Genomic DNA, 25,552 nt, shown 5'->3' with positions numbered 1-25,552 from the left:
GATCTTCCCAGATTAGAACAGATCTCCCTTTTATATGTCATTAGAGCACAGTATACGTTTTTCTTACACCGCACCCATTATAATTTATAATTATTTATTTTGTGAAGCTGTTTAGTAGCTGTCTTCAAAGCTAGGAGGGATGAGATTTTGTTTGTTTTTGTCTGCTACTATATTCCTAGAATCTAGGACAGCACTCTCCAGTGATAGATATGTGTGGAATTAACTGAATAAATGAATGACTGAATATTTGTTGAATTGTAAATGGTGCTGGAAGAATGTCTTATGTTCACCTAATTTTTTTTTGAGACTCTCGTGATATTCTACAGCATGTATTAGTATCCTAATTTCGCTAGTGGAAAAAGCAAACCCCTCAAGATTCCGGTCTAGGATCACACATCTCGTAGGCATTAGAATTCAGACTTGAGTAAAAGGCTCAAAACTAATTCCTAGTCCAGTGCTTCTTCTACACCCCAGCTGGTACATAAGTCAAAAACTATGAGTGTCTGTTTTAAGACTGACGGCATGATACGCTCAGGCAAAGAGCAGAATAACGTTAAACGTGGAATGAAAATAAAGCCATTCAACTTGAATCATGTGGTGACTTGGTGGTGAAGCTCTGCCCAAAACAGATGTGCCATTTTGGATGACAGCAAGCTAACCCAGTTGAGTTGTCTTGTTTAAGAAGGATAAAGCCAAGTGAAAGGGGGGTGGGAAGTGGGAGGTGGCAGTTACAGAGCTTAGGATGTGCACCCAGGACTCATGAGCACTTATTGCTGGTCCGCGGGAGGTCTGCTATGCACCCCAATCTGGGTACCCAGAGGCTGCAAAACAAATCCAGCGGGCAGAAATGTTTTCATTTGGTTGCGATGTTTAAAAGAAGTGAACCAAGACCGTATACTTCAAGATTCCATTTCTATGAAATGTCCAGAGTAGGCAGCTCTGTAGGGACAGAACCAGACCGGTGTGTGATTGCCAGTGCTGGGGGGAAGGGAAGGTGGGGGAGAGACCGCTAAAAGGTGTGGCGTTTCTTTTTGTAGTAATGAAGTGTTCTGAAATCATGGTGATCGTTGCGCAACTCTGTGAATATACTAAAAACCATTGAATTGTACACTTTAAATGGATGGACTGTATGGTATGTGAATTACATTTCAATAATGCTGTTACCAAAAAAAAAAAGTGAGCCAACAGTTAAAAATCGGGAGGTTTCCCATATAAATTTGGATGCCCTGCTGCTCTTGAAAAAAACAGACGGGAGCCCTGGCAACACTGGGACGTGTGGCTGCCTGTGACACTAGTTACCACCTCCCGCCCCTGCTTGAACCACGCCTCTGGTACTTGTGCCTTTACGCATTCTTTGCAGGTCACAGCGCCGAAGGGCTGAGACTGTGACCTGCTTTGGTGAAGAGACTGTGGCAGAAGCGTCCCTGAGCCAAGTCTGAGCGTAAACCTTAAGAATTTCTTTTGTGCCTTGGGAGCCCTGAACCAGCTACCTTGCTGGAGGGACCACGTGTTGGGGGAGATTCTGCAGCTACATGGAGAAGGGGTCCCGGTGCCTCAGCCTCCCAGCCCACCTTCCTGATGAAGGAAGACACACAAGTAACCACCAGCAAGACCAACAGGACAAACTGTCCGCTGAGCCTCCCCCCAGATCGCAGAATTAACAGATCGTAGGTGAACAAATTAAATAATTGTCATGTTAAGCTGCTAAGTTCTGGGGAGGTTAGTTAGGCAGCATCAGGTCATGAAAACACACTTGCCTTCCCCCAGAGCCATGATCTGCTGACACCAGGTAGCCGCCCCTACCTTTAGACGGGGCACCAACTGTCTGGCTTACACAGATCCTCCCAACGCTCTGTTGTCTTATTTTTCTCCCAGTAGAGAAATTATTCCCCATATCTGCACTGTCCTCTGTTCAACTTAAATTCGTTCAAATTTCATCCAGTGAAGTATTTTGTTTCTCAATCATACCAGCCACATTTCAAGTGCTCAGTGGCCCCGGGTGACCAGTGGCTGCCATATTGGACAGCACAGTACTGATCACTCCACCGCTACAGAAACTTCTGCTGGACAGCCCTGCTCTATATTAATGTGCAGTGGGCCCGCTTGGCTACTTGTCACCAACATCCACACCCTCTTTCTCTCTGCTCCCCACCAGCTATCCATAGAGCTCAGAAGAAACTAGCTTCATCTTTGTTTCTGGATCTGACTAGTCAACACCAGCGCTAAGTCTCTGATGCATCTTCGCAGTGTTCAGAAACCCGGACTCTAGCCATTCTGGATGTGAATTTCCACTGGGGCCCAGGAGAAGACAAGTGACATAGATGGGCCCAGTCAGGCTAAAGGAAAGGACTCTTACTCAGTGACTGCAAGAGAGATACACCCTTCCAGACCAGGCATGAATTAGGACGCCCATAGCCCTAGTTGCCTAGGGGGCAGCTATTTCACAATCATGTGATAAACCAGTGTAGGATGAAGCCAGCTGTGTGGATAGCACAGTAAAGAATCAGAGATGTCACATAACAAAAGATAGTAAATCTGACATTGTTTAAGCCACTGTGTTGGATTTTCTGTTACGTATAGCCCCAAACCACCTATTGTGATTCGATCAAAAAGTGGGAAAATAAAAAATATAAGGGGAGGGCCTCCCTGGTGGCACAGTGGTTGAGAGTCCACCTGCAGATGCAGGGGACATGGGTTCGTGCCAGGGTCTGGGAAGATCCCACATGCCGCGGAGCGGCTGGCCCGTGAGCCATGGCCGCTGAGCCTGCGCGTTTGGAGCCTGTGCTCCGCAACGGGAGAGGCCACAGCAGTGAGAGGCCCGCATACCGCAAAAAAAAAAAAAAAAAAAAAAAAAAATATATATATATATATATATAAGGGGAGGGCAGCCTGATGCTTCTCCCTACACACACAGCCCAATTCGCTCTTAGAGTTTTCTCTCAGAAAACCCTTCGCAGGCTCTAGAGCACAGGCTCAGTAGTTGTGGCTCATTGGCTTACTTGCTCCGCGGCATGTGGGATCTTCGCAGACCAGGGCTCAAACCCGTGTTCCCTGCATTGGCAGGCGGATTCTTAACCACTGCGCCACCAGGGAAGCCCTCCTAGAGTTTTCTGCCTGGTCCCTGTGATCAGTGAGCTTGCAGCCTGTGTACTAAGCTCCAATGACTGAATACCTGAAGAACTGATAATTGATGTACGTTGCGTCTCACCTCTTTGTTGGGTATTCTCGTGATACAGCCCCTGTTCCTGAAAGTAGTTGTATGAGTCTCTCCCATGAACCTAAAATAATCAAGTAAATAAAAGACCTAACTCATACAGCAGGCGTCCAGGGATAGGTGACACCGTCTTATCAAGTTTTCTGGGTGGCCTCGTTGCCTCCAGGGCCCTCTGGGAAAGAGGACCTTACTGCACGTATGCTTGTGGTGTGGACTGGAATTGGAAATGTGTTGTTTGCTCAAAACCCAGGGCCCTTCCTTCTCCTCTGTCACCCTGTCCCCTATGCCTTTCTCAGAGCAGAACTCAGAGAAGATGCTCTCTGATGGGAGGTATTCAGAAACCACCCAAGCCTGAGGACATTTCAGGGGCTGCCCAATTTCTCTGACTCTTTTCATGATATGTCTGCTTCTCATTTCACATCTGCATGGCTCAGCCCTTGCGATCAGACAGTGGCATGTGCTTACTCACAGTTTCAGCTTCCTCAAAACGCTGGTTTACAAATAGTCATCATGGACTTTGTCCACCTCCACTCATCACTCGCTCGATCAACAAACAGCTTAACACCTTCCCCACATGTCATGACGGCTCATTGTCAGCACTCACAGCCAGTGCTTCTGCTTTTCTGTTTCCCAGTTCCCTACAGAGGGACTTAGGCCCAGCTCACCTTTGTGCATCAGGCCATGGCATAGGTCATTAGCTAAAGTCGCAGGCCGTCTTTCGACTCTCCTCAGGTATGGAAAGTTGTCAGAAATTCTATTTATTGCAGGGAGTCCCTATTGCAGCAGTTCTATCTGGCTGGGGATAATCTAGGTAGAAGCAGAAAATAGAAGGACTAAAAACGGAGCCAACCAATGGAATGGAATCAAGTCTTGTTTTCTGGAGCCCAAACCAAAGCGAATGACCTGTGTTTTATTTTTACAGAAGATGTGAGAGCATGTGACCAGGAAGACAGGTTTTGATTTGACTTTTTTGAAGCACTCGCTTTATTTGACCTTTGGAGTAGCAACCTCTGCTTCTTGGGTTCTTTCCCTCCTGGGTTTTAAAGACCCACAAGACATCTGCTAAAGTCGGGCATTCACAGATAAAAAGAGGGAGGTATAAGAGGGAGTGAGAGAGTTAAGTGAAAGAAAGTGAACTTCTGTTTCTTCCTATTTGAAGTACAAGATGTGAACAAATGTGGGACCACGCCTAACCATTCTCTTTTAACTACCACTTTAAAAAAATTCCTTATAAATATCTTAATTTATGTTGCAATCATAAAATAGATAATTGGTAGTTATAAGTGTATTTATTTTGAAAATTAGGCCTTACAGGAAAGATCAATGGAGATGAATCCAAAGGATAAAAATTGAAGCACATACATAAAATAATTCATCCTGTAATAATTAAAGGCATTTCCAAATCCATGGGGAAAAGAATGGATTATTCAATAAATTCTGTTGGAAGAAAGTAAATGTGGGGAAAATTGACTTCACATATTGTACTGACGTAAATTCCAGACAGATAAAATATTATCATGGACAAATCGAAAAGACAAAAGCGTTAAGAGAAAATTGGGCAAATATAAAATCTCAGGAGGGGAATGCTTTTCTAAGTCTAACACTAAAGCCATAAAGGAAAAGTTAATTGATTTGACTCCATAAAGATATACAACTTATCTGTAAAAAAGAAAAGAACAATTGCAGTTAACAGCAAACAAACTGAAAAAAATATTTGAAATACATATGACAAAGTTGCTGTCCTATTCTTTGGAATCTTATGAAATGTATTAGATAAGCATCCAGTAAATAAAATTGGCAAAGTGAATGTCCAGGCATTATGGGGAAGAGCTGTCCCTTGGGCCTAGTCACCATCTATTCCTCCTCTGGTAAGAGAACCTGGATTTTCTAGGGAAATCAGCGCTCCCTGTGGTTCAGGTAGGACTGGCTGGTCCCCTAGCCTAGGAATGGTCATGTGACCTAAGCCCATCCAATCAGCAGTAGTCCATCTATTGCACTACAGCGGCTGGTTCAAAGATGGACATGCGACCCAAATTGGTGTAATCAGAGCTAACCCCATGACCTATTCTGGAGTAACCAGGAAAAAACATTCCTCTTTCTGCTAGATTTGGAATTATAAAGATATAAGCCTGGAGTTGCTGGGGACCATCTTGTGAAACCCAAGAATTAAGCAACCCAGAAGAAGGTTGAAATGAAGTGAGAAAGCCCTTGTTTCAAAATGACATTTTCTAGGCCTTGGTTCTGACCTTGGCTTAAAGTAGCTTTCCCCACCCCACCCCGGACATTTCAACTGTGAGCCCATAAATTCTCATTTTGATTAAGCAAGAGTGACTTTCTGTCATCTGCAATTGAAAAAGCCCCAACTAATACAAGCAATACATACATATGCCTGCACAGAGAGACAAAAGAAAAAATACAGTGCCCTTCAGGAAAAAAATCAAATTTCACCGATGATTAAAAAATGCAAAAAGAGGGATGCTTTGTTACTTGAATGGAGAAATACCCAGTGTTCGCAATGTTTTGGTAGATGAGTGTGTGTGTAAATGACCAATGCAGAGTTACATTGTACGACTGTTCTGGAGGACAATTAGTCACTTGTATGAAAACCACATTTGCCTACACTTTGAAAGTGGAATTCCATTTCTGGGAACTTAAGAATGTGTGCAGAGACTTAGCTATAAAATGTTCATTGCAGTGTTGCTTAAAATAGCAAAAAGAGGGCTTCCCTGGTGGCGCAGTGGTTGAGAGTCTGCCTGCCGATGCAAGGAACACAGGTTTGTGCCCCAGTCTGGGAAGATCCCACATGCCGCAGAGCGGCTGGGCCCGTGAGCCATGGCCGCTGAGCCTGCGCGTCCGGAGCCTGTGCTCCACAACGGGAGAGGCCACAACAGTGAGAGGCCCACGTACCACAAAAAAAAGCAAAAAGATTAGAAACAGCAAAGATACACAATAAGAAGGCATTGGTTAAGTAAATTACAGTGCTTGCATGCACTGGAATGTTATGTAGTTATTCTCATGATACTGTAGAAGTAGGTTCTGAGAAGTATTGCTGATATGTCATTGTATTAGTTTTCTGTGCTGTGTAACAAATGACCCCAACCTTAGCGGCTCAAACAGCAAGCACCTATTATCTGGCAGCTCTGCAGGTAGGGAGACTGGCCATGCCTGACTGGGTTCTCAGCTCAGGGTCTCACAAAGCTGACAGCGAGGTGTGGATGGGGCTGAGATCTCACCTAGAGCTCTTTCCAGCTCCTGTGCTTGTGGCCGAGTGTAGTTCCTTGAGGTGGGGGGGTTAGGGGGGCCCATCTCACGCTGGCTGGCAGTTGGGGGCTGCTCTCAGCCCCTCGTAACTGCCAGTACTCCTTGTCACGCAGCCCCCCCTTTATCCCCAAAGCCAGCAACAGAGAATCTCCCTGACATCGTATCCTCTCTCATACTTTGCATCTTTCCAACATCAGGAAATGCCCAGTCCCTTTAAAGAAACAGCTGTTGGGTTTGACTCACCCTGCATATGGAGGGCAACTGATTTGGGAATTGAATCACTTCTGCAAATTCTCTTCACAGCACCACCTGGATGGGTGTTTGAACTGGAAGAAGGTGTAAAACAGGAGGTGGGAAATCTTGGGGGCCAAGTTAGAATTTTGCCTATCACAATTGCAAAAAGAACAGTAACTCCCCCCCACCACCGAAGTGTAGAGTGTTCCTATTTTTTGGTAACAATCACACACAAAAAACAGGATAAAAGTTAACAACTGAGTCCGAAAGAGAGCCAAAGAATCATAGTAAAGAATTCACATTGCCTGTGTTACTTCGGGAGGTCTCCTGCTTTCTGTGTCTCAGTTTCCTCATCTGCAAAGTGGTGAGAACCATAGTACCTACCGTTTAGGACTGGGTGGGGGGACTGAGGCGTATGGCAGAGTGCTTAGAACATTGCCAAGCACAGGTGAGCACCACTATTACGATGATTATTTGTGAAGTCTGGAAAAACTTGAAACCAAAGTGTTTATAGCCTTTTTCTCAGATAGTGGGATGCTGTGTGATTTTAAAATTCTGTTGTGTTTATCTGTATGGCTATGTAACAAAACTTGGTTATGTAATAAAAATAAATAGAAAATTTTAAAGATTAACTATGGGCCTCTGCAAATAACAGGTTGTTACTAGAAGCAGTTAGAACATCTTCCCTTTAGTAAACCTCCGGTGTGCACAGAATTGGACTTGTGTCTCTTCCGTAATTAGAAATAGGAAGCCTTATAGCTGCACCAAATGCTGTCAGACTCACTGTCTCATTCAGCAGTGCTGAGAATCTTTGGGGAGAGCATCCTCCTGCTGAAAAGTTATGAAACGAGTCTGCCCAGCCATCAGAACAGCAGTGGGAATCACAGGCCTGCTTTCTTGCCCGAAGCTCAAGGGAAAATCACTTACTCCTGGTTGACTTCCACATGTTCATTAAACAACACTAGAAGGAAATAGTTACTTTCAGACCAACAGCTTTTTTTTTTTTTTTTGCATTTGGTCACTTTTAAGTGCTGTCAGTGAAAGCCAGAAAAAGGAAACATAACCACTGCACTTAAACCACAGTTCAGTTCTGCATGTATCTTTTTTTTTTTTTTTATGAAGATCTCTTTCTCTCTCTCTCTCTGTCTCTCTGTCACACACACACAGCATTTGTAGTTCTCAGTACTATGGAGAGGAATGATGGTGCAAAGATGGAAAACTCTGATGGAAATAAAGAAGCAGAATGCCTCACTTATTAATATCATGAAGGGAAAAAAAAGAGAAAAGCATGTCAAATGTTGCTTTTTTTTGGCTGCACCATGTGGATTGCAGGATCTTAGTTCCCGGATCAGGGATGGAACCCAGGCCCTCGGCAGTAAGAGTGCAGAATCTTAACCACTGGACCTACAGGGAATTCCCCTGAACTGTTGATTTTTATCACAGACCCATTTCTAAAGTCAATATGCCCACAGTGCCGTCCCTTGAAAACACTATCACTTTTATACAGGGTAGATAATTTTCCCTGGTGCTAGGAACTAAAGAGATGGTCTGAGCAAACACTACGATCAAAGGAAAAACAAATTTTTCTCTACATATATTTTAAGACCCTTATGTTAGAAGCATCTGGAGAAATCTCCTAAGAGATGCCAACAACCTTTTCTGTTCTACCCCCCGCCCCCCGTAATTATTTCTACATTATTCAATAATAACCCAGTTGTCTTCGTACTCTTTTATATTACCTACTTGGGAGAATCATAAAAGACTTCATCAAAATGAACTAATTAACTATGATACTGTTTATAGTTCTTATTTTCCAAATGCGTAAACGGAAGCCATGAAAGGATAAAGTTATGGGCCCCCAAAGGTATGTCAGAATCTCTTACCTCATGGAACTGGTGTATTCCAGAAAAATCGAATAAAAGCCAGTTTCAGCCCAGAAAATCCTACTGTGGCAGCAGTGACTTTCACTCAAAAAAAATCAGGAATGCACTCTCATGGGAATAAAACCTCACAACCGCAAACCCAGTGGTTTTATGTAATCCAACAAACATCTATTGAGGGCCTTCCCAGTGCAGGACGTTGTCCCCAGCAAGCGGAGGTTAGAGCTGTGGGTGAGCTCAGGACCAGGGTGAGGGGTGGGCTGACCACTCCCTGATCATGAAACATAATATGGGGTCAGTACAGAAGGGACAGAGAGCGTGGCGGGGAGGGGGAGGGCATGTGTGGAGAACAGTCCCAGATGAGTCACTGGGGGCCTTCGTACACGCAGCCATCTGTGAAAGGGACCTCTGAAGTGGATTGAGTGGTAGCCCTGAAAAAGATAATGTCCACATCCTAGTCCACCGTTTTATTCAGAGTGGCAAGGTGCCCAGCTAACAGACTGTATTTCCCAGCTGCCTTGGGTGGAAGATGTGGTCATGTGCACAGTAAGATAAAGTCACAGAGGCCGTGCGTAATTCCACGAGGGGCCCTTAAAATGAAATGCACCATTGTGCCCTTCCTTCTTGCTGGCCTGTAATGTGAATGTGATGGGTGGAGGTCTGGCAGTCACATTGCACCTAGAGGCCATCTTAAGAATAAAGGCCAGGGGGCTTCCCTGGTGGCGCAGTGGTTAAGAATCTGCCTGCCAATGCAGGGGACATGGGTTCGAGCCCTGGTCTGGGAAGATCCCACATGCCACGGAGCAACTAAGCCCGAGCGCCACAGCTACTGAGCCCACGTGCCACAACTACTGAAGCCCGCGTGCTCTAGAGCCCGTGCCCCGCAACAAGAGAAGCCACAGCAATGAGAAGCCTGTGCACCACAACGAAGGGTAGCCCCCGCTTGCGGCAACTAGGGAAAGCCCAGGTGCAGCAACGAAGACCCAACGCAGCCAAAAATAAATAAATAAAAATTAAAAAATAATAAAGAATAAAGGCCACACAAGACCGTGCTGGAGAAGAAAGAGAGAGGTCTCTGTCCCTGGTGACTATGCAGCCAAGATATAAACTTCAACTTCTAACAACAGGAATACAGATTGAGCTCACAAAGGAATTGAAATGCACTTACAACCACTGTGGTAAACTGGGGAGCTCAGGTCCCATCTGTTAAACAAGGCCACCTGACTAGGGGGGTGCTTAAATGCCTAGGTTCTTCCTTAAACCAAAACCTAAGCTGTAAATGCCTCAAGGTTACAGAATTGAAACCTAAAGACAGCCAATCACAAAGAGGCAACTAGACTTTCAGCAGTAGCCAATCAATAATTCCCTTACTTTGCTTATGCCTTTTAGGTATAAAAGCGTCACCGCAGCTCCTGTTTGTGGGCCCTCCTGGCCACTTCCGGTTCTGTGCTACCCAGTTAGAGTAAACTTTTGCTCTAACTAAAAATTTAAATAGCCCTCAGTTTCTCTCAACACTTCTGAAGGGGCACCTGCTTCTTAGCTCTGTTTACTGTGGGAAAGATGGTTGCTATTGCCCCACTCTCATTTTCAAGAGATACCAGAAATCCCTAGTGGTGGCCCCATGGAAGTGGACACTGCTCACCCTAGTCCCCTTGGGAGTCCACCCATGGCCTCCTCTGGTCCCTGTGGCAGGGAATCGGCCATCACCCCTGGTACCGACCACCGTGGAAAGGGACCCGCGGACCCCTGGTCCCCATGGCAGTAGCGCGCAGCCATCCTGGTCCCTCTGAGTGGGGGGGGGGGGGGGGGCGGGAGGGAGCCTGTGGCCAACCCTGGTCCCAGTGGCAGGGGATTGTGGCCACCCACCCCTTGTCTCTGTGCGAAGGGACCCGAAATCACCTCTGGTGACAGTCCCCATGGAAGCAGACCTGCGGCCGCTCCGGGACCCCCGTGGGAGTCCCTTCTGGTTCCCTTGGAGGGGACCCAGGGATCCCCTGCCGCTGGTCCCGTGGGAGGGGCCCCGCGCCCAGTCTCCCACCCCCCGGACACGCCCCCCCCGCCGCCGCCCCGCGCGCCCCTAACCCCCGGCCCCGGAACCGGCGAGCGCGGGCGCGGCCTGGGGAGCGGCGGGCGGGCTGACGGACCCCAGCCGCCCCAGCCCGCGTCCCCGCCCCGCCCCAGGCCCGGCCTTGGCAGGTGGTGGACGGCCGGGCGGCGGCGGCGCCATGCGGCTCCTGTTCCTGGCGGTGCTCCGGCGGCACACGGGCAACGCCATCACGGCCCAGCGTGTCCGGTAGGTGCGGCGGCGGCGCGGGTCCCGGCGGGGGCACCGGCCGGGGGCGCGGGGGTCGGCCCGGCCTCCCCGAACCGCGCGCCCAAACGGACCGGCCGGAGGGTGCGGGGCCCGGGGTAGCGCGGGGCGGCAAGGGGCGCGAGTCCGGCTCCGGCGCGGGTGCCCGGCCCGGCGCTGCGGTCCTACCGCTCCCCTGAGGCCGCTCGGCCGCTGACGCCGCTGGTGCCCGGCGCCTGGGCGGCCCCGCGAGGCAGGCAGCGCGACGGAGGCTGCTCGGCCGTCTTCACGGACGCTCCGTATTGATCGTGAGCGCCCTAGGTTTGGGGAGGCGGCGCCGGAACGCGAAGTCGGGGCTTCGGGACACGGCACGTCTGCGGGGACGGGAGAGAAAGAATGCAAACACATGGGTATAAATATACAGTGATACTTACAGACCCGTGTACACACACCCACCAGGGCCGCTTGTGCGCGTGCGCTGTTTTAGGCAGGATGCTCCGGGGAGCCCTCCTTGTTAGAGTGACGTTTGCGCCGCATCCTGGGTGCGACGAGGGTCCCTTGAAGCTGGGGCGGCCTGGCGGGGTGGGGGGGCGAGTAGGGGTGGACCAGGATTTCCAGGCAGAAGGCGCAGCAAAAGTGCAAACCAGTGTTACTGGACCTGCCATCCAAAGTAGCCTTTCCTTGGACTTTCCTGGCGGTCCAATGGTTAAGACTCTAAGCTTCAACTGCAGGGGGCACGGGTTCAATCCCTGGTCGGGGAACTAAGATCCCGCGTGCCTGCGAAAAAACAAAACAAACCCCCCACAAAGTAGCCTTTCCTCTTCCCCTCTGCCATTTCCACGTTCCCCATCTCCTTGCTTGGTTATCTTCTTAACATTTATCTTTTCCTGCAGTTATCTTGTTTTCTAGGTTTATTCCTCCACTTTTTCTCTTCTCCCTGCTGGAAGGTAAGTCCCCAGGGCAGGGAGGGAGCTGATTAGTGCCTGAAGTTTCATAGCAGCTATTTTTTTTTTTTTAAAGCAAACTGACTTGCTTCATGAAATTTCTCAATGGACTTCCCCTCTGTGCGCTTTCTTCCTCATCATCCAAATGAGTGATTGGGGCTACACCTCCCCTTTCACGTCCCTTTCTCCTCAAATATGTTAGTTCTCCTAAAGAGCAGCAGCGACAGGATACATCAGTCTTCTGAAGTTCACGGTTAGGTTTTTCCCATGAGGATTTTCACTGCACAGGTTTATCTTAAGTCAGTGGCTCCGCTGTCAGTCATTTGGAAGGCAGCTATGCTCACCACTGTTTATTTATTTATTTTTTGGCCGTGCTGTGTGGCATGCGGGATCTTAATTCCCCCACCAGGGATCGAACCCCTGCCCCCTTCCGTGGAAGTGTGGAGTCTTAACCACTGGACCGCCAGGGAAGTCCCAGCTGTCACCCATTTGGACATAAACAGCCAGGAGGCACATGGTGGTCTCTACCCTCATGGAGCACATTCCAGTGGGGGGAGAGAGAGATTGCAGGATTAACCAGAAATGAAGGAGGTGACTGGGGCTGCGGCTTCAGAGGAGGACTCTCTGAGGAGGTGACATTCAGGCCAAGACCCCAGTGACAGAAGGAGGCAACCACTCAAGGATCTGGAAGGATGGATGGACCTGGGACAGAGTAATAGCACGGACACAGGTCCTGGAGCCAGAGCAAGCTCGACAGGCTTGAGAAACAGAAAGAATCCAGGCTCTCTGGACTACGGCAAGGAAAGGTCAGAGAGAGAGGGGCCAGTCCAGCAGAGCCGCACCCATAGTTTACGCTGTGGCAACTAGAGAGAACATCCATTATTTAACACTCCACCCCTCCCTCGAGCTGTACACCGGAGCCCAAATCTTCCAAAGGCTTGCAGCCACCAAGGGGCCCTCAGGGGAGCCAGGCGGGCACTTCCACGGACATGCAGCAGCGTGCAGGGCCCTTTAGTTACTTGGTTCTTTGTTTTCCTGGCTGTGCATGATGCAGAATAAAGATTGTTCCTTGTGCTTTGCTCTGTCTTCAGAGCCAGTCTTTGGTCTCCCCTTCACTCAGGAAGGATTGCTCGGGGTGGGGGCGGGGAGAAAAAGGGAAAAGCGGAAGTTGCTGGAAGACATCTTCTGTCTTGTGAAAGCCTAGGTTCCTTGAGGAAATGATGCTCGGTGTCCTGAAGGGGAGGGGAGGGAGGTTTCCATGGTGACAGACTTCCCTGGGAGCCAATTACCAGGAAGCAGTGCGAACCAGAGGAGCTCCTCAAACGTTCTCTGGGGAAGACCCCTGCGACCCTCAATGGACCCTGGGCAGCAGCGGAGGGAGCCCCCCTCAAATGAGTAAGATCGGGGTCCTCATCAGTCTAGCAGGGGAGGGTGTCTGAGTTAATTAAGAAGGGACTTAAGAAGAAATGAGTCTGTTCTTGCACACTCAAGCTTGTAGTTGTGAATGAGCACCCGCTACATAAATAGTGATGCTGACTTGTGAGGGCATATCCGTACAGGACTGGACATGTAGGATGCTCTAGGGAACCACCCCAGGCTAGACGTGGGATGGTTCAGGCATCGCCAACTGGTAGAAAGACCCAAGCTCTGGAGCAGACCTGCCTTCACAAGTCGGCTTCCCTGCTTAAAATCCCTAAGATCTAAGCCAGGTTACATAATTGCAGCTCAGACCTGCCACACAGGCTTGTTATCAGGATCAAATAGGAGTTAATACATTTTCAGTGTTCTGAACCAGGCTTGGTGCTTAGTTCGCTCTTAATAAACGTGGGCTGTTCGTAAGAATATGAACCTGAGTTGGCGAGGCAGGGAAGGGTTAGTGTCGGGGCGGGGTGTCTCAGGCAGAGGGGTAGCAGGTAGCATGTGGGCAAGAGCGGATCCCTTCCCAAACGGAGCTGTGCAAACTTAGCGGTATAGAATGTTCTAGGCCAGTGATTCTCCCTGGGAGCAGAGGCCAAGAGAATGTTCAGAGGAGGAAGGAGTGATTTTGCCCCCGGGGACATGGAGTAGTGCGTGGAGACATTTTTGTTGTCACAGCTGGGGGTGAGGGGCTCCTGGCATCCAGTGGGTAGAGGCCAGGTGTGCAGCTACACACCCTGCAATGCACGGAACAGCCCTACGACAAAGATTGAACGAGCTCAAAATGTCAGTGGTACCGAGGCTGACAAACCCCGCTCTCGGGGGAGTCTGCAGACGTGGCTGAGAGGCAGGTAGGATGCAAGTCACACAGGACCTGCAGTTTTGTGCCAGGCACGGGATGCAACCATGAAACGCTATCAGATTTATATGTCGTCGAAGATGGTTTGGGCTGCAGCCTGAAGGGTAGATCAGGATGGTGGCAGAGGAGATACCATTTGGAAGTGACATATTTAAGAAGTGAGATGCACAGGGCTTGGAAATTGAATATGGAGAGTGTCAAACAACAAAACGATTACAATTTAGTAATGATGCTGATGCCCCTCATTCAAGGGAAAACAGTCCACGGACTGGGGGGCACAGCGCCTCCCAAGCAGCCTAGCCCTCTTCTGAGCAATTTTGGCTGAGAGCGAGTTTTATAGAATCTCAGAAGCAACAACATGGAAACAGGGCATAACTGGCTAGGCCATCGGGGATTTCCTTACAAGGTAGCAGGCCCTGTTTTTCTAGGGTCAGGGACCACGCCAAAGATGAGTCAGAGCATCTTGACTGATGTGTATTGTTTCCTTGACCACGAGGCCTGTCCTATGCACAGACTGACTTATGCTGAGATTGTGACATCAGCCGGGCCCTGGGGTGGCCTCCACTTTGTGGGTCCTGATCTACAAATTAACTTCATCATGAGTGAGGGGAAAAAAAAAATCCACAACTTCCTTCATTAGAGAGGGAAAATACTGAGAGAAAACCAAGAAAAGCTGGGTATACTGGGGTCTTTGTAGTAACCTTGGACCTCTGCTGTCCAGGAGTTTTTTAGAAGGTGTAGGTGATGGAGAAGGCATGTGGGGGGAATGTTTGTCTGGGGCTTGATAACTAGAGAGGGAGTGTTTTATTGTCTATGTGGCACCTTACATATCCTTCGGTACAATCAGTCTGCCCTGGGTCAGGTAACTTTCCCTTCTAACCTAGGGGTTGTTTGCTAGAATTTTTAAAACCCTAATCAGGGCCTACTCTCTGGGGTTGTCTCCTAAGCACTATAAATGTTAGAAACCTGCATCAGAGGTTTTTTTCACCTCTGAACAAAAAGGACCCATGTTTGGGGTATGCGGTTTGCTGGCACTGTTACATGGGCTCTTGTGTGGACGCGAATCAGGGAGCCTGGCCTGCCTAGCAGCGCTGCTCTCTGCGTCTCCATTTGGTCTGTGTCCCCATGGTGTCACCTGGGTCAGCTAGAAGCCGGGTGCAGCGAGGGGACCCACAGGTCCCCATTCACCTCTAATCCCCTGGGGCTGCCAACAGTTTCCAGAAGAACCAGGCAACCTTGAGGATCCTCTAAATCAGGCGAAGGTTCAGATCAGTTGCTAACAGTGAAGGTCGAAACTTAAATTGCACAAGTCATAGATGTAAAAAAACCAAAAACAAAAGTCACACCGTTGCTTTAGTGACGAGGTAACAGGAGATCAGAGTTTCAAAGTGCACCTCCTGCTAGGCTAAAATAAATAACAGAGCTGAGCAGTTGGCCAGAGATCATCCACCTGCAAACCCAGAAGTATTTACTCTCTGACCATTTCCAGGGAAGGTATGCTGACCCCTTGCTCTAAACTGGACTGTCAGAGACTCCCTAGACTACTGGGCCTCACACCTAGAGTTTGTCTGCAGCACTGCTAAGGGTTTAGGGAAATGCAGGAAAAGAGATGGAAAAGAAAGGAATTCCCTGCCAGCCCAGTGGTTAGGACTCTGCACTTTCACTGCCAAGGGCCCAGGTTCAATCCCTGGTTGGGGAACTAAGATCCCGCAAGCCGCAAGGTATAGCCAAAAATTTTTTTAAATAGAATACGTACATACATACGTACATACAAAATAAAAAGAGAGAGAGATGGAAAAGAAGAAAAGGTGAAGGATTGAGGCTTCCTAGGTCCAGAGTAGGGAGTCCTAAAAGTCAGTGCTTGGATGAGCGCCCTGGCACCCAAGCAAATGCAGTGTCCCTGAGTGTGAGCAGCACTTTGTACAGTGGCTGTGATTCTTTGTTCTTCCTTCTGCCTTCATCTGGAAAACGGTGTATAAAAGTGTTTTTATTTGAATGGGAAGCACTTTAGATAACAGAAGCAAACAAGACTTTCTGGAAACTCACTGGAAACGGAAAAAAAAAAAGGAAGAAAGGCAAACATCATGGCATCCAATGCAACCCTGACCTTACTGCCCAGCTGCCTTCTGCTGGTCTAAGTTTGAATTCTGCTGTAAGTGCCAAGCATATGGGAAGGAAAAAAGCCTAAGCCTATTCAAGTTTTCTACTTTTTCTTTAGAAGATGCCAAGGAAATGATGCCGAAAACTCGGCCTCTGTGCCCCGGTGCCAAATTGAATCTCAGAAGCAGAGTTTTTGGTGAAGTAGAAAACAATAGCTTTATTGCTTTGCCAGGCAAAGGGGGCCACAGTGGGCTAATGCCCTCAAAATCTGTGTGTCCCAACCCAGGAGGATTTGGTAAGGAGTTGTTTTGGTTTTTGTTTGTTTTGGCCAAGCCACGCGCGGCATTCGGGATCTTAGTTCCCCAACCAGGGATTGAGCCTGCAGTGGAAGCGTGGAGTCTTAACCACTGGACCACCAGGGAAGTCCCTGAGGAGTTTTATAGCAATGGGTCAAGGGCAGGGTTGCTGATAAGGATCAGGGTGTGTGCAGGGCCTACATTCCTTTAATCTGGGCTCAGGTGGTCTGGTGAGCTTCTGTGGTTCTCGAGGTTATCAAACTGTGACCTTCTCTCTGGAATGAAAACTGCTTTATCAAGTAGTTAACATTTTCCATTTGTTGGGGGTTTTAATTCTGCAGAAGAGCTCAAAGATAGTGTTCTGTGTATCCCTTGAGGTGGAACCAGGACCCTGTCCCAAGGTTTCTTTTTTATCGTTTTATAGTTTTATAGTTCTTTTTGTAGTTTCTTTTTTTTAATTAATTTTTATTGGAGTATAGTTGCTTTACAATGTTGTGTTAGTTTCTGCTATACAGCAACGTGAATCAGTTATATGTGTACATATATCTCCTTTTTTTTAGATTTCCTTCCCACTTAGGTCACCACAGTGCATTGAGAAGAGTTCCCTGTGCTATAGAGCGGGTTCTCATTAGTTATCTATTTTATACATCGTAGTGTATATATGTCAATCCCAGTCTCCCAATTCATCCCATCCCCCTGCACTATTGTGTCCTGACTGCTCCCCCCTTGTCTCTGCATCCCCTCCCTCCGCTGATTAGCAACTGTTTGAACCTGCCCTTGGGAACTCAGGGGAGGTCATGGAGGCTGCAGCGTATTTCCTACCAACAAGGAATGGGGGACACAGAAAGGCTTCTGAGCCCAGTAGCCCCACAGGGTCCTGCTCAGTTTCAGAAACTGCAGATGCACTTTAAGTCAGTGGGAAGAGGCTATTTCCTTTCCTCCCCGTGATGTAATCATTGTCGCTTATTGTTTTCATTTGGCAAATATTTATTATTGAGCATCTCTAGTGGGCACAGCACTGTGAAGACCCTGGGCGTGGAGCCAGGGAAGGACAGTTGAGCCCTGCAGAAGCCAGCAGCCATTCAACCAGAGAATTTTTAGCACATCAGCTCAGTGCTAAGCCCTGTCATTTGAAAGAAGTTTCCAGCCTTTTAGCACGAACATACGGTTATACAGATTATTTAATTACAATATGATCCGTGCTAGGAAGAAGTGCTGGGTGGTAAGAGAATGTTCAAAGGACAGACCTAGTTCTAGGGGGGGGTCCGGGAGGCTCCCCTGAGAAATAGTTTTTTCTTTCTCATACAGTTTTTTTAATTGAGATATAATTCACATACCATAAAATTCACCCTCTTAAAAGCATCCAATTCAGTGGTTTTTAGTATATTCATAAAGTCACACACCATTGCCACTATCTAATTTCAGAACATTTTCAGCCGTCTCAAAAGGCACCCCAGACCCATTAGCAGTCACCCCCCATGCCCCCTCCCCCAGCTCTGGGCAACCACTAATCTTTCTGTCCCCATGGATTTGCCTATTCTGGACATCTCATATAAATGGAATCATACACTATGTGGTCCTTTTTGAGGACTTTACATAATGCATCAGTACTTAATTCTTTTATAGCTGAATAATACATTCCGTTGACGGACATATCACGTTTTCTTGTCCATCCATCAGTTGAAGGATATTTGGGTTGTTTCCACTTACTGGCTACTATGAATAGTGCCGCTGTGAACATATGCGTATGAGAAATAACTTTTTAAGCTGGGGTTTCAAACCTGTAGGTTAGCTGGGTGAAGAGGGAGAGAGGTTGGGAACAGCATTCCTGGCCAAGGGACCTGTATGTGTGGATGCCCTGAGGCAGGAAGGGACTTGTGGAGTTGAGAAGCCGAGGCAGCTGAAGAGCCAGCAAGAGAGAGCAGCTGGCCTGGCAGGCATGAGCCGAATCATTGCCACAGTGAAGGTTCTGGATTGAATGCTAACAGGATTGCAGAGCGAGGGACTGAGGTGGCGACATAGGGAGGGAGAGTATAGATCCGAAAATGATTTGGAAGGACCTGGGATGATGCAGCAGAGGAGAGACAAGATGTCAGAGATGCTCGTGGGGCTCTGGTGTGTGCTGCCGAGTGAGCAGTGGGTACTTCTCACTGTGTTACTCAACCGAACCTTGGGTCCCCACGCCCGACGCACAACAAAGCCAATCTACTGACACCAGGTTGTGGTGAAGGAAAGTACAGTGTTTATTGCAGGTGCCAAGTAAGGAGAACGGGCAGCTCATGCTCCAAAGACCGGAACTCCCCAGTGGTTTTCAGGGAAGTGTTTTTAAAGGCAACATTTGGGATGAGGGCTGCAGGGTGCATGCCTTTCTTTTGATTGGTTGGTGGAGAGGTAACGGAGTGATGTTCTGGGAATCTCAGTCCTCAGGGTCCACATGCTTACGCTCAGTGTGTAGTCACCATCCTCCACTTGGGTGAGGGGTCTTAATTCTTGCAGAACAACTCAAAGAGATGCATCAGATTGTTATCTGTATCACTTCAGGAGGATCTAGGACTCTGTTTTATCACTGAACTATTGTTTCTTTTCTTCTTTTTAAACAATTTTTTTCCTTTTTTATTTATTTTTGTTTTTGTTGTTTTGAACTATTGTTTCTTGACTGCTTCTACTCTGTTTCTGTGTCCCCTCCCTTTCCCTAATTAGTGACTTCTTGAGTCTACTCTTTGGAATTCAGGGAGGGTCTAGGAGACTAAAGCCTTTTTCTCCAAACAAGAAATGGGAGACAGGGAGGGGCTTTGGGACCCCCTGAGGTCAGAGGACTGTTGCCATGGAAGGGATGGGGGAGCATGGGGGAAAGATAACCCGCTGTGGTCGGAGATTCTGATGGCTTACAAGGAGCTAGATGCAACAAGTGGATTTTATATCAGCGAACAAGAAAGACTCTAAACTGCTGGTCTATAATCTTCGCACAGATTTTCAGCCTCACATCACTGAAAACCCAACCCCAATCGGCCTGGACAAGGACTGGGATTTCGTGGCTTATTCTATAAAAGGTCTGGAGGTGGGGTGGGCTTCAGGCGTGATTTTGCAGCTAAGATGACATGGGCAGGAGTCAATGGCTCTCTGTGTTTTGGGTCCACTTCCCACTCCTGTCAGGTTTTCTTTCCTAGCACCTTCCAACCCTACATCCATCCAGTTCAAGCCCAGCAAGAAACAGTGAGTTTGAGTGTCTGAAAGTGCAGCCCCAGGTCCCAAATTGCATACCCCGGGATGGGAGTGTATATAGGTGGGGTGCTCTTGTTGGATCCGGGGGTTGGGTGCTTCCCATTCAAATGAGTGACGGGGACATTCAAGGCTGCAGGAAGCAGGGACATGGGAATGGACGCTATGGAGGCCACACGTTTCAGAGTGAAAGCTTTACTGATTCTTATCAATAAAGGAAAGGGGAGAAGCAGACCTGTGAACTTTTGAAGACTTAAGGGAATAACAAACATTGTTGGCATTGAAGGAGCAGGAAATAACTTGCAGGGGACGTGGTTAAAATTGGGAAGTTTTGGGGCTTCCCTGGTGGCGCAGTGGTTGAGAGTCCGCCTGCCGATGCAGGGGACACGGGTTCGTGCCCCGGTCTGGGAAGATCCCACATGCCGCGGAGCGGCTGGGCCCATGAGCCATGGCTGCTGAGCCTGCGCGTCCGGAGCCTAAAAAAAAAAAAAAAAAAATTGGGAAGTTTTTTCACAGAAATCCAAATACCTGGCTTCTCTTGGCGAACTGGCAGAACTGGCCACTGTGAGACAGTGTCTGCATGGTACCCGCTGTCTAGAGCTGAAGAGGATTTAATCCAGCTTGTTCAGACATAAAGGGAGCCACGCATGTCAGTTAAAACGTTCTAGTAGTCACTTTAAACAAAGCAGAAAGAAACAGATTAAATTAATTTTAATAATACATTCCCATGAACTCAGTATATCCAAATATCATTGCAGCATGTCATCAGTACAGAAATTACGAATGAGCTGTATGTATATTTTACACTCAGCACACCTCTGTTCAGACTTGCCATGTCCGCAGTGCTCAGTTGGCGCACTTTGCCTTACTAGACAGTGCAGGACTGACCCCTGCAGATGGGACCTTTCTCTCCCGTTTGGTGTAGGGCTCCTCATGCCTCATGGTCCCCACCGCCCCCCGTCTCCCCATTCATCTATTTCAGCAGTCTGAGCTCAGCAGACATTTGGGTTTGAGACCTGATCTAGATGCTTTGCCTGTTTTGTGATTGTATTTTTGCTTCCTTTTAAAAAGAGTGATTTCCTAACAGTAATTCTCTTGAGTACAGGAATCCCATTAGAATTGCATTTAAAAAGTAGATACACTTTACTGTTTACAAAACACACCCACAAAGGTAATATGCACGGTAACACCATGTCCTGCAAATGGGTTATTGTCTCACTTCATTTACGGAAGGGCAAGGGGGACGGTGCTCTGTCCAGTTTACCTTTCCAAACTGGGGCTCACGGGTTCTCGCGGGCATTGCATTCACACAAAGGCCTTCATCTTGCTGAGCTCCACCGTGGATTCAAGACCAGCATCGTTTCTTTTAATGTATCAGACATTTTTGGAATATTGTCAGAGGGTAACATTTCACAGCTCAACACAGGTGACTTCGCCCCACCAGTGACATGACACTGTTTCCCCCCCAGGTGAGCCTTGGTTGACATCACTGGGCTGCCAGTAGGTGCCGTGTCCTGTGAGAAGCATTGCTCCCAGCCAGCCGCTCGCACTCAGAGGCCCACAACATGGGACGGCCTTAAGGAATATTAGATTCCTGTTTCCCATCTCAGGATCATGCAGGGGCTCATGGCTATGGAATGGAATGCAATTCGTGTTGCCTGCCCTATCTCTTTTTTTTCTCTTGTTATCTTTTTTTTTCTTTAATCAAGACATCATAGTTTATGGAAATTCACATAAGTTAAACACACAAATGATTAAGCCTTTTTGTGTACTCACTTAAAGAGGATGGCTTTCAGCCAGGTGGAAGCAGGTAGAGTCCCACTGAATCTTTGAATTTTGGGTCAGGGGTGTGCAAGGAGCTTCAGTCAATTCCTGGAACATGCTCAAAGTCCCTTAATTTATTGGAGATGCTTTCATTCTCAAAAAAATAAATAAATAAAAAGCCTTCCTTAAGCCAAATAAGCCAGAACTCCTGGGACATAATAGGTGCTCAGAGAATTTATTAGTTGAATCAAGTTATCACTCACAGAAGTGATGCCGAAAGCTCGGCATTGGTGCACCAGTGCCAAATCAAATCTCGGAGACAGAGTTTGGGGTGAAGTAGAAAAGAGTAGCTTTATTGCTTTGCCAGGCAAAGGGGGGCCACAGCGGGCTCCTGCCCTTGAAACTGTGTGTCCCAATCCAAACTTAAAATTAGGAAGTTTTTTCACAGAAATTCAAACACCTGGTGAGGAGTTTTATAGCAGTGGTTCAAGGACGGGGTTGCTGATAAGGATTAGGGTGTGTGCAGGGCCTGGGCTCCTTTAATCTGGTCTCAGGTAAGATCTTCAACCAGGACCCTGCCCCTAGGCTGCGCTGTTGTTTCTTGGCTGCTCCTCAGCTGTCTCTGCATCCCCTCCCTTCCCTGATTAGCAGTTGTTTGAACCCGCCCTCTGGAACTCAGGGAAGGTTGTGTGGGCTGAATGAAGCCTGTTTCCTGCAAACAAGAAACGGGGGACACAGAAAAGACTTTGTGCCCAGGAGCCCCACAGGGTCCTGCTCAGTTTCAGAAGGAACCAGAACAGAGCAATTTAAAGGTGTTACAAGACAACTGGAAAGAAGGCTTGAGTATCAGTCCATAGAGAATTAAGATTAAAAAAAAACTATTTTGGAATATTAATGAGATCATAAAGCTAGTGTTGGGCTTCCCAGGTGGTGCAGTGGTTAAGAATCCGCCTGCCAATGCAGGGGACATGGGTTCGAGCCCTGGTCTGGGAAGATCCCACATGCCACAGAGCAACTGGGCCCGTGAGCCACAACTACTGAGCCTGCACATCTGGAGCCTGTGCCCCGCAACAAGAGAGGCTGCGACAGTGAAAGGCCCACGCACCGCGATGAAGAGTGGCTCCCACTTGCCGCAACTAGGAAAGCCCTCGCACAGAAATGAAGACAAAACACAGCCATAAATAAATAAATAAATAAATAAATAAAGCTAGTGTTGAAATGCCATTTGAAAATAGGTTTAATAAATCAAGAACGAGCCGTTATCTGTAGCTAACCACCCCCATCCCATATGCCCTACCCTATAGATTCTGCATCAGCCAGAAATCTCTCAGGTATGGATTTCATAAGTAGAATTCAAATGGTTTCTTTTCCATTTATCAACACCTTTTTATTTTTGGCTTCTCATTTTAAAGTTTTAAGAAGATGGAATAACAATTGTTTCACCCATCTTCTGAAGCACATTGCATCCTTAGTTTTGCATGATGTGTATTTTTAGGCTGAAGCGAGCCGATAGCTAGACTGCCTGCAGGCTTCTGTCCTGGCTCTGCTTAACAGTTAGTTGCCATCAGCATTTCCAGACGAGTTTGGGGATGCGTGATGGCTGTGGTTCGGGCGGCTGTGATTGGATCGGCATTAACAGTGGAAATGATAAGATCAAGATACTCAGCATGCTTCAAGAGCAGAAGCCAACTCAAGTCTCCAGGCCTTAGTTTTTCTTTCTTGGCCCAGTGACAGCTGCAGTCTTGTGCATTTAATTTACAACACAAAAGAGAAAACAGAGAAAGAGAGAGAAAATTTAGCATTCCCGTAATATAGTAGGTGATGATTCACACCATATTCCCCAGAGTGGGTGCAGGCTTGAGGATTTGGATCTAACGTTTCTTCAGAGGTCCTTAGTTCCCCTGAGGCTCCCACGGTATAAGCAGGTTGGTCATTTTATGGTCATTTTGCTTAAAGATTCTAGATCCTTCATTCTTCTATGTTTACTCTTATTATTTGATACACTATTGCCCCTAAGTGCAAGCCAGCTAATCCATCTGGTGTTCAGCTGAAGAGTAACAATCTTTATTATTGCTGGAGTTAGGGGGAAAAAATGGCTATATTGGGTTTAAACTTTGTACTATAGTATCTTCTGGATGATTTAAGAGATTTTCAAGGGTAATTTTAAGTGTCCTTGATTGCCACCTATGTGCTGATTTTGTGTGTTTTTTCCATTTTTTTTTTTTTTTTGGAGTATAGTTGATTTACAACGTTGCATTAGTTTCAGGTGTACCACAAAGTGATTCAGTTCTCTACACACACACACACACACACACACACACACACATTCTTTTTCAGATTCTTTTCCATTATAGGTTATTACAAGATATTGAGTATAGTTCCCTGTGCTATACAGTAGGTCCTTGTAGGTTATTGATTCTGTAATAGAAGCACTAAGTATGATGTGACTGCCTTGTTCATATAACTGCATCCCAGAGTGATTGTGGTAGCGATGGGCTCGGAGAACAATGGAAACAGTGAGAGAGATGGCTGTGTTAGCAGCAGTGGCTTTAAGATTTCACCAAAGGGAGCTGGCATTGGGGAACGTCGGAACATGGTCATGGGGCTCAGAAGACATGATGCGTTGCATGTCCTGCAGGTGGAAGGGCTGGACTGGAGCTAAGGGTGTCAAGAGTGGGATGCGCCTGGCTGTGCAGGGGATGCAGGCTATGAAGGGTACTGTGTGCTAGGCTAGGGCGTTTGGACTTGATCCCAGAGACACATTCAGCCATTAGTTTATTCAGTAAGCAAGACAGATCCAGGCCCCATTCTCATGGAGTTGACAGTTGGGCTGACTACCCCAAGCCATTTGAGGTTTTTTGTTTTGTTTTGTTTTGTTTGCGGTACACGGGCCTCTCACTGTTGTGGCCTCTCCTGTTGCGGAGCACAGGCTCCGGACACGCAGGCTCAGCGGCCGTGGCTCACGGGCCCAGCCGCTCCGCGGCATGTGGGATCTTCCCGGACCGGGGCACAAACCCGTGTCCCCTGCATCGGCAGGCGGACTCTCAACCGCTGCGCTACCAGGGAAGCCCTGTTTTGTTTTTTTTTAATTTTTTTTTGGCTGTGCCATGCAGCATGCAGAATCTTAGTTCCCCAACCAGGGATCAAACTCGCATCCCCTGCAGTGGAAGCACAGAGTCTTACCCACTGGACTGCCAGGGGAGTCCCCATTTGAGGGTTTTAATGAACCTGGTTGTATATTCATGTGCACCTCAAACAATTTTAAAAGGTAATATATGCACCTGGTCAAAGAATCTAGCTATGCAAAATGGTGTGTGATGAGAAGATAATCTCTCCCCCACCCTGGTCCCTGGTCCTCTTTAGACAGATTCATTATTATCTATTTCTTCTGTGTCCTTCTAGAGATGTTCTGTGCACACATACTATATATACACAAAGTGTTCTTCACCTTTTGAAGAATACTTAATTAACAATGTGTCCTCTTTTCATTAACAATGTGTCTTGGAGTTCATTCTAAATGACTTCACAGTGATATTCACTCTTTTCATGGCATCAGACCTGAGTACCTCATATGCACCATAATATGACCGGTCCCCTACTGATGCACACTGAGGTCAGTGTTAGTCTTTTTGCTACTTCGGATATAGCCTCGGCGCTTGTTCTTGGGTGCACGTTTTGCACTCATATCCAAGTGTGTCTTTGGAATCAGTTCTGAGAAGTGGAGTTGTTTGGTCACAGAGTTTGTGCATTTTAAATATATTAGCTGTTTCTACTTTGCCCACAGAAGAGGTTGTACCAGTTTACCCAGTATAGGAATGTTTATTTCATGAAGCCATAGGCAGACTTTTGTTCTTTACAAATTTTCTACATTAAAAGGATGACTGAAGTTGATCACCATTTCTCATATTTAAAAACCCAATTGTAGGGGTTTTTTTGTTTTTGTTTTGTTTTGTTTTGTTTTGTTTGGCATGGACTGCAATTTTATGGTGATACCTATTTTTCTATTGGGTTGTTAGGGTTTTTTCTTATTGACTTATGAGAGTTCTTTATATATTAAGCAAATTAGCTTCTTTCC

The 25,552-nt window shown here is 47.3% G+C and overlaps 1 protein-coding gene across 1 annotated transcript in view; it reads left to right on the top strand.

The window, feature by feature from the left end:
• Window positions 1-10,802: 10,802 nt before the first annotated feature.
• GLT1D1 (glycosyltransferase 1 domain containing 1) overlaps window positions 10,803-25,552 on the top strand; it is a 91,787-nt gene continuing 77,037 nt past the window's right edge. Inside the window, exon 1 of the mRNA XM_060118721.1 lies at window positions 10,803-10,882. Coding sequence (XP_059974704.1) covers window positions 10,815-10,882 — 68 coding nt within the window. The 5' untranslated portion in view covers window positions 10,803-10,814. The remainder of the gene's footprint in view (window positions 10,883-25,552) is intronic.

Source organism: Mesoplodon densirostris, chromosome 15 (genome assembly GCF_025265405.1).
Source record: "Mesoplodon densirostris isolate mMesDen1 chromosome 15, mMesDen1 primary haplotype, whole genome shotgun sequence".
NCBI lineage: Eukaryota > Metazoa > Chordata > Mammalia > Artiodactyla > Ziphiidae > Mesoplodon > Mesoplodon densirostris.
Note: the sequence above shows the minus strand (reverse complement) of the source record. Positions and strands in the feature narration are given on the sequence as shown.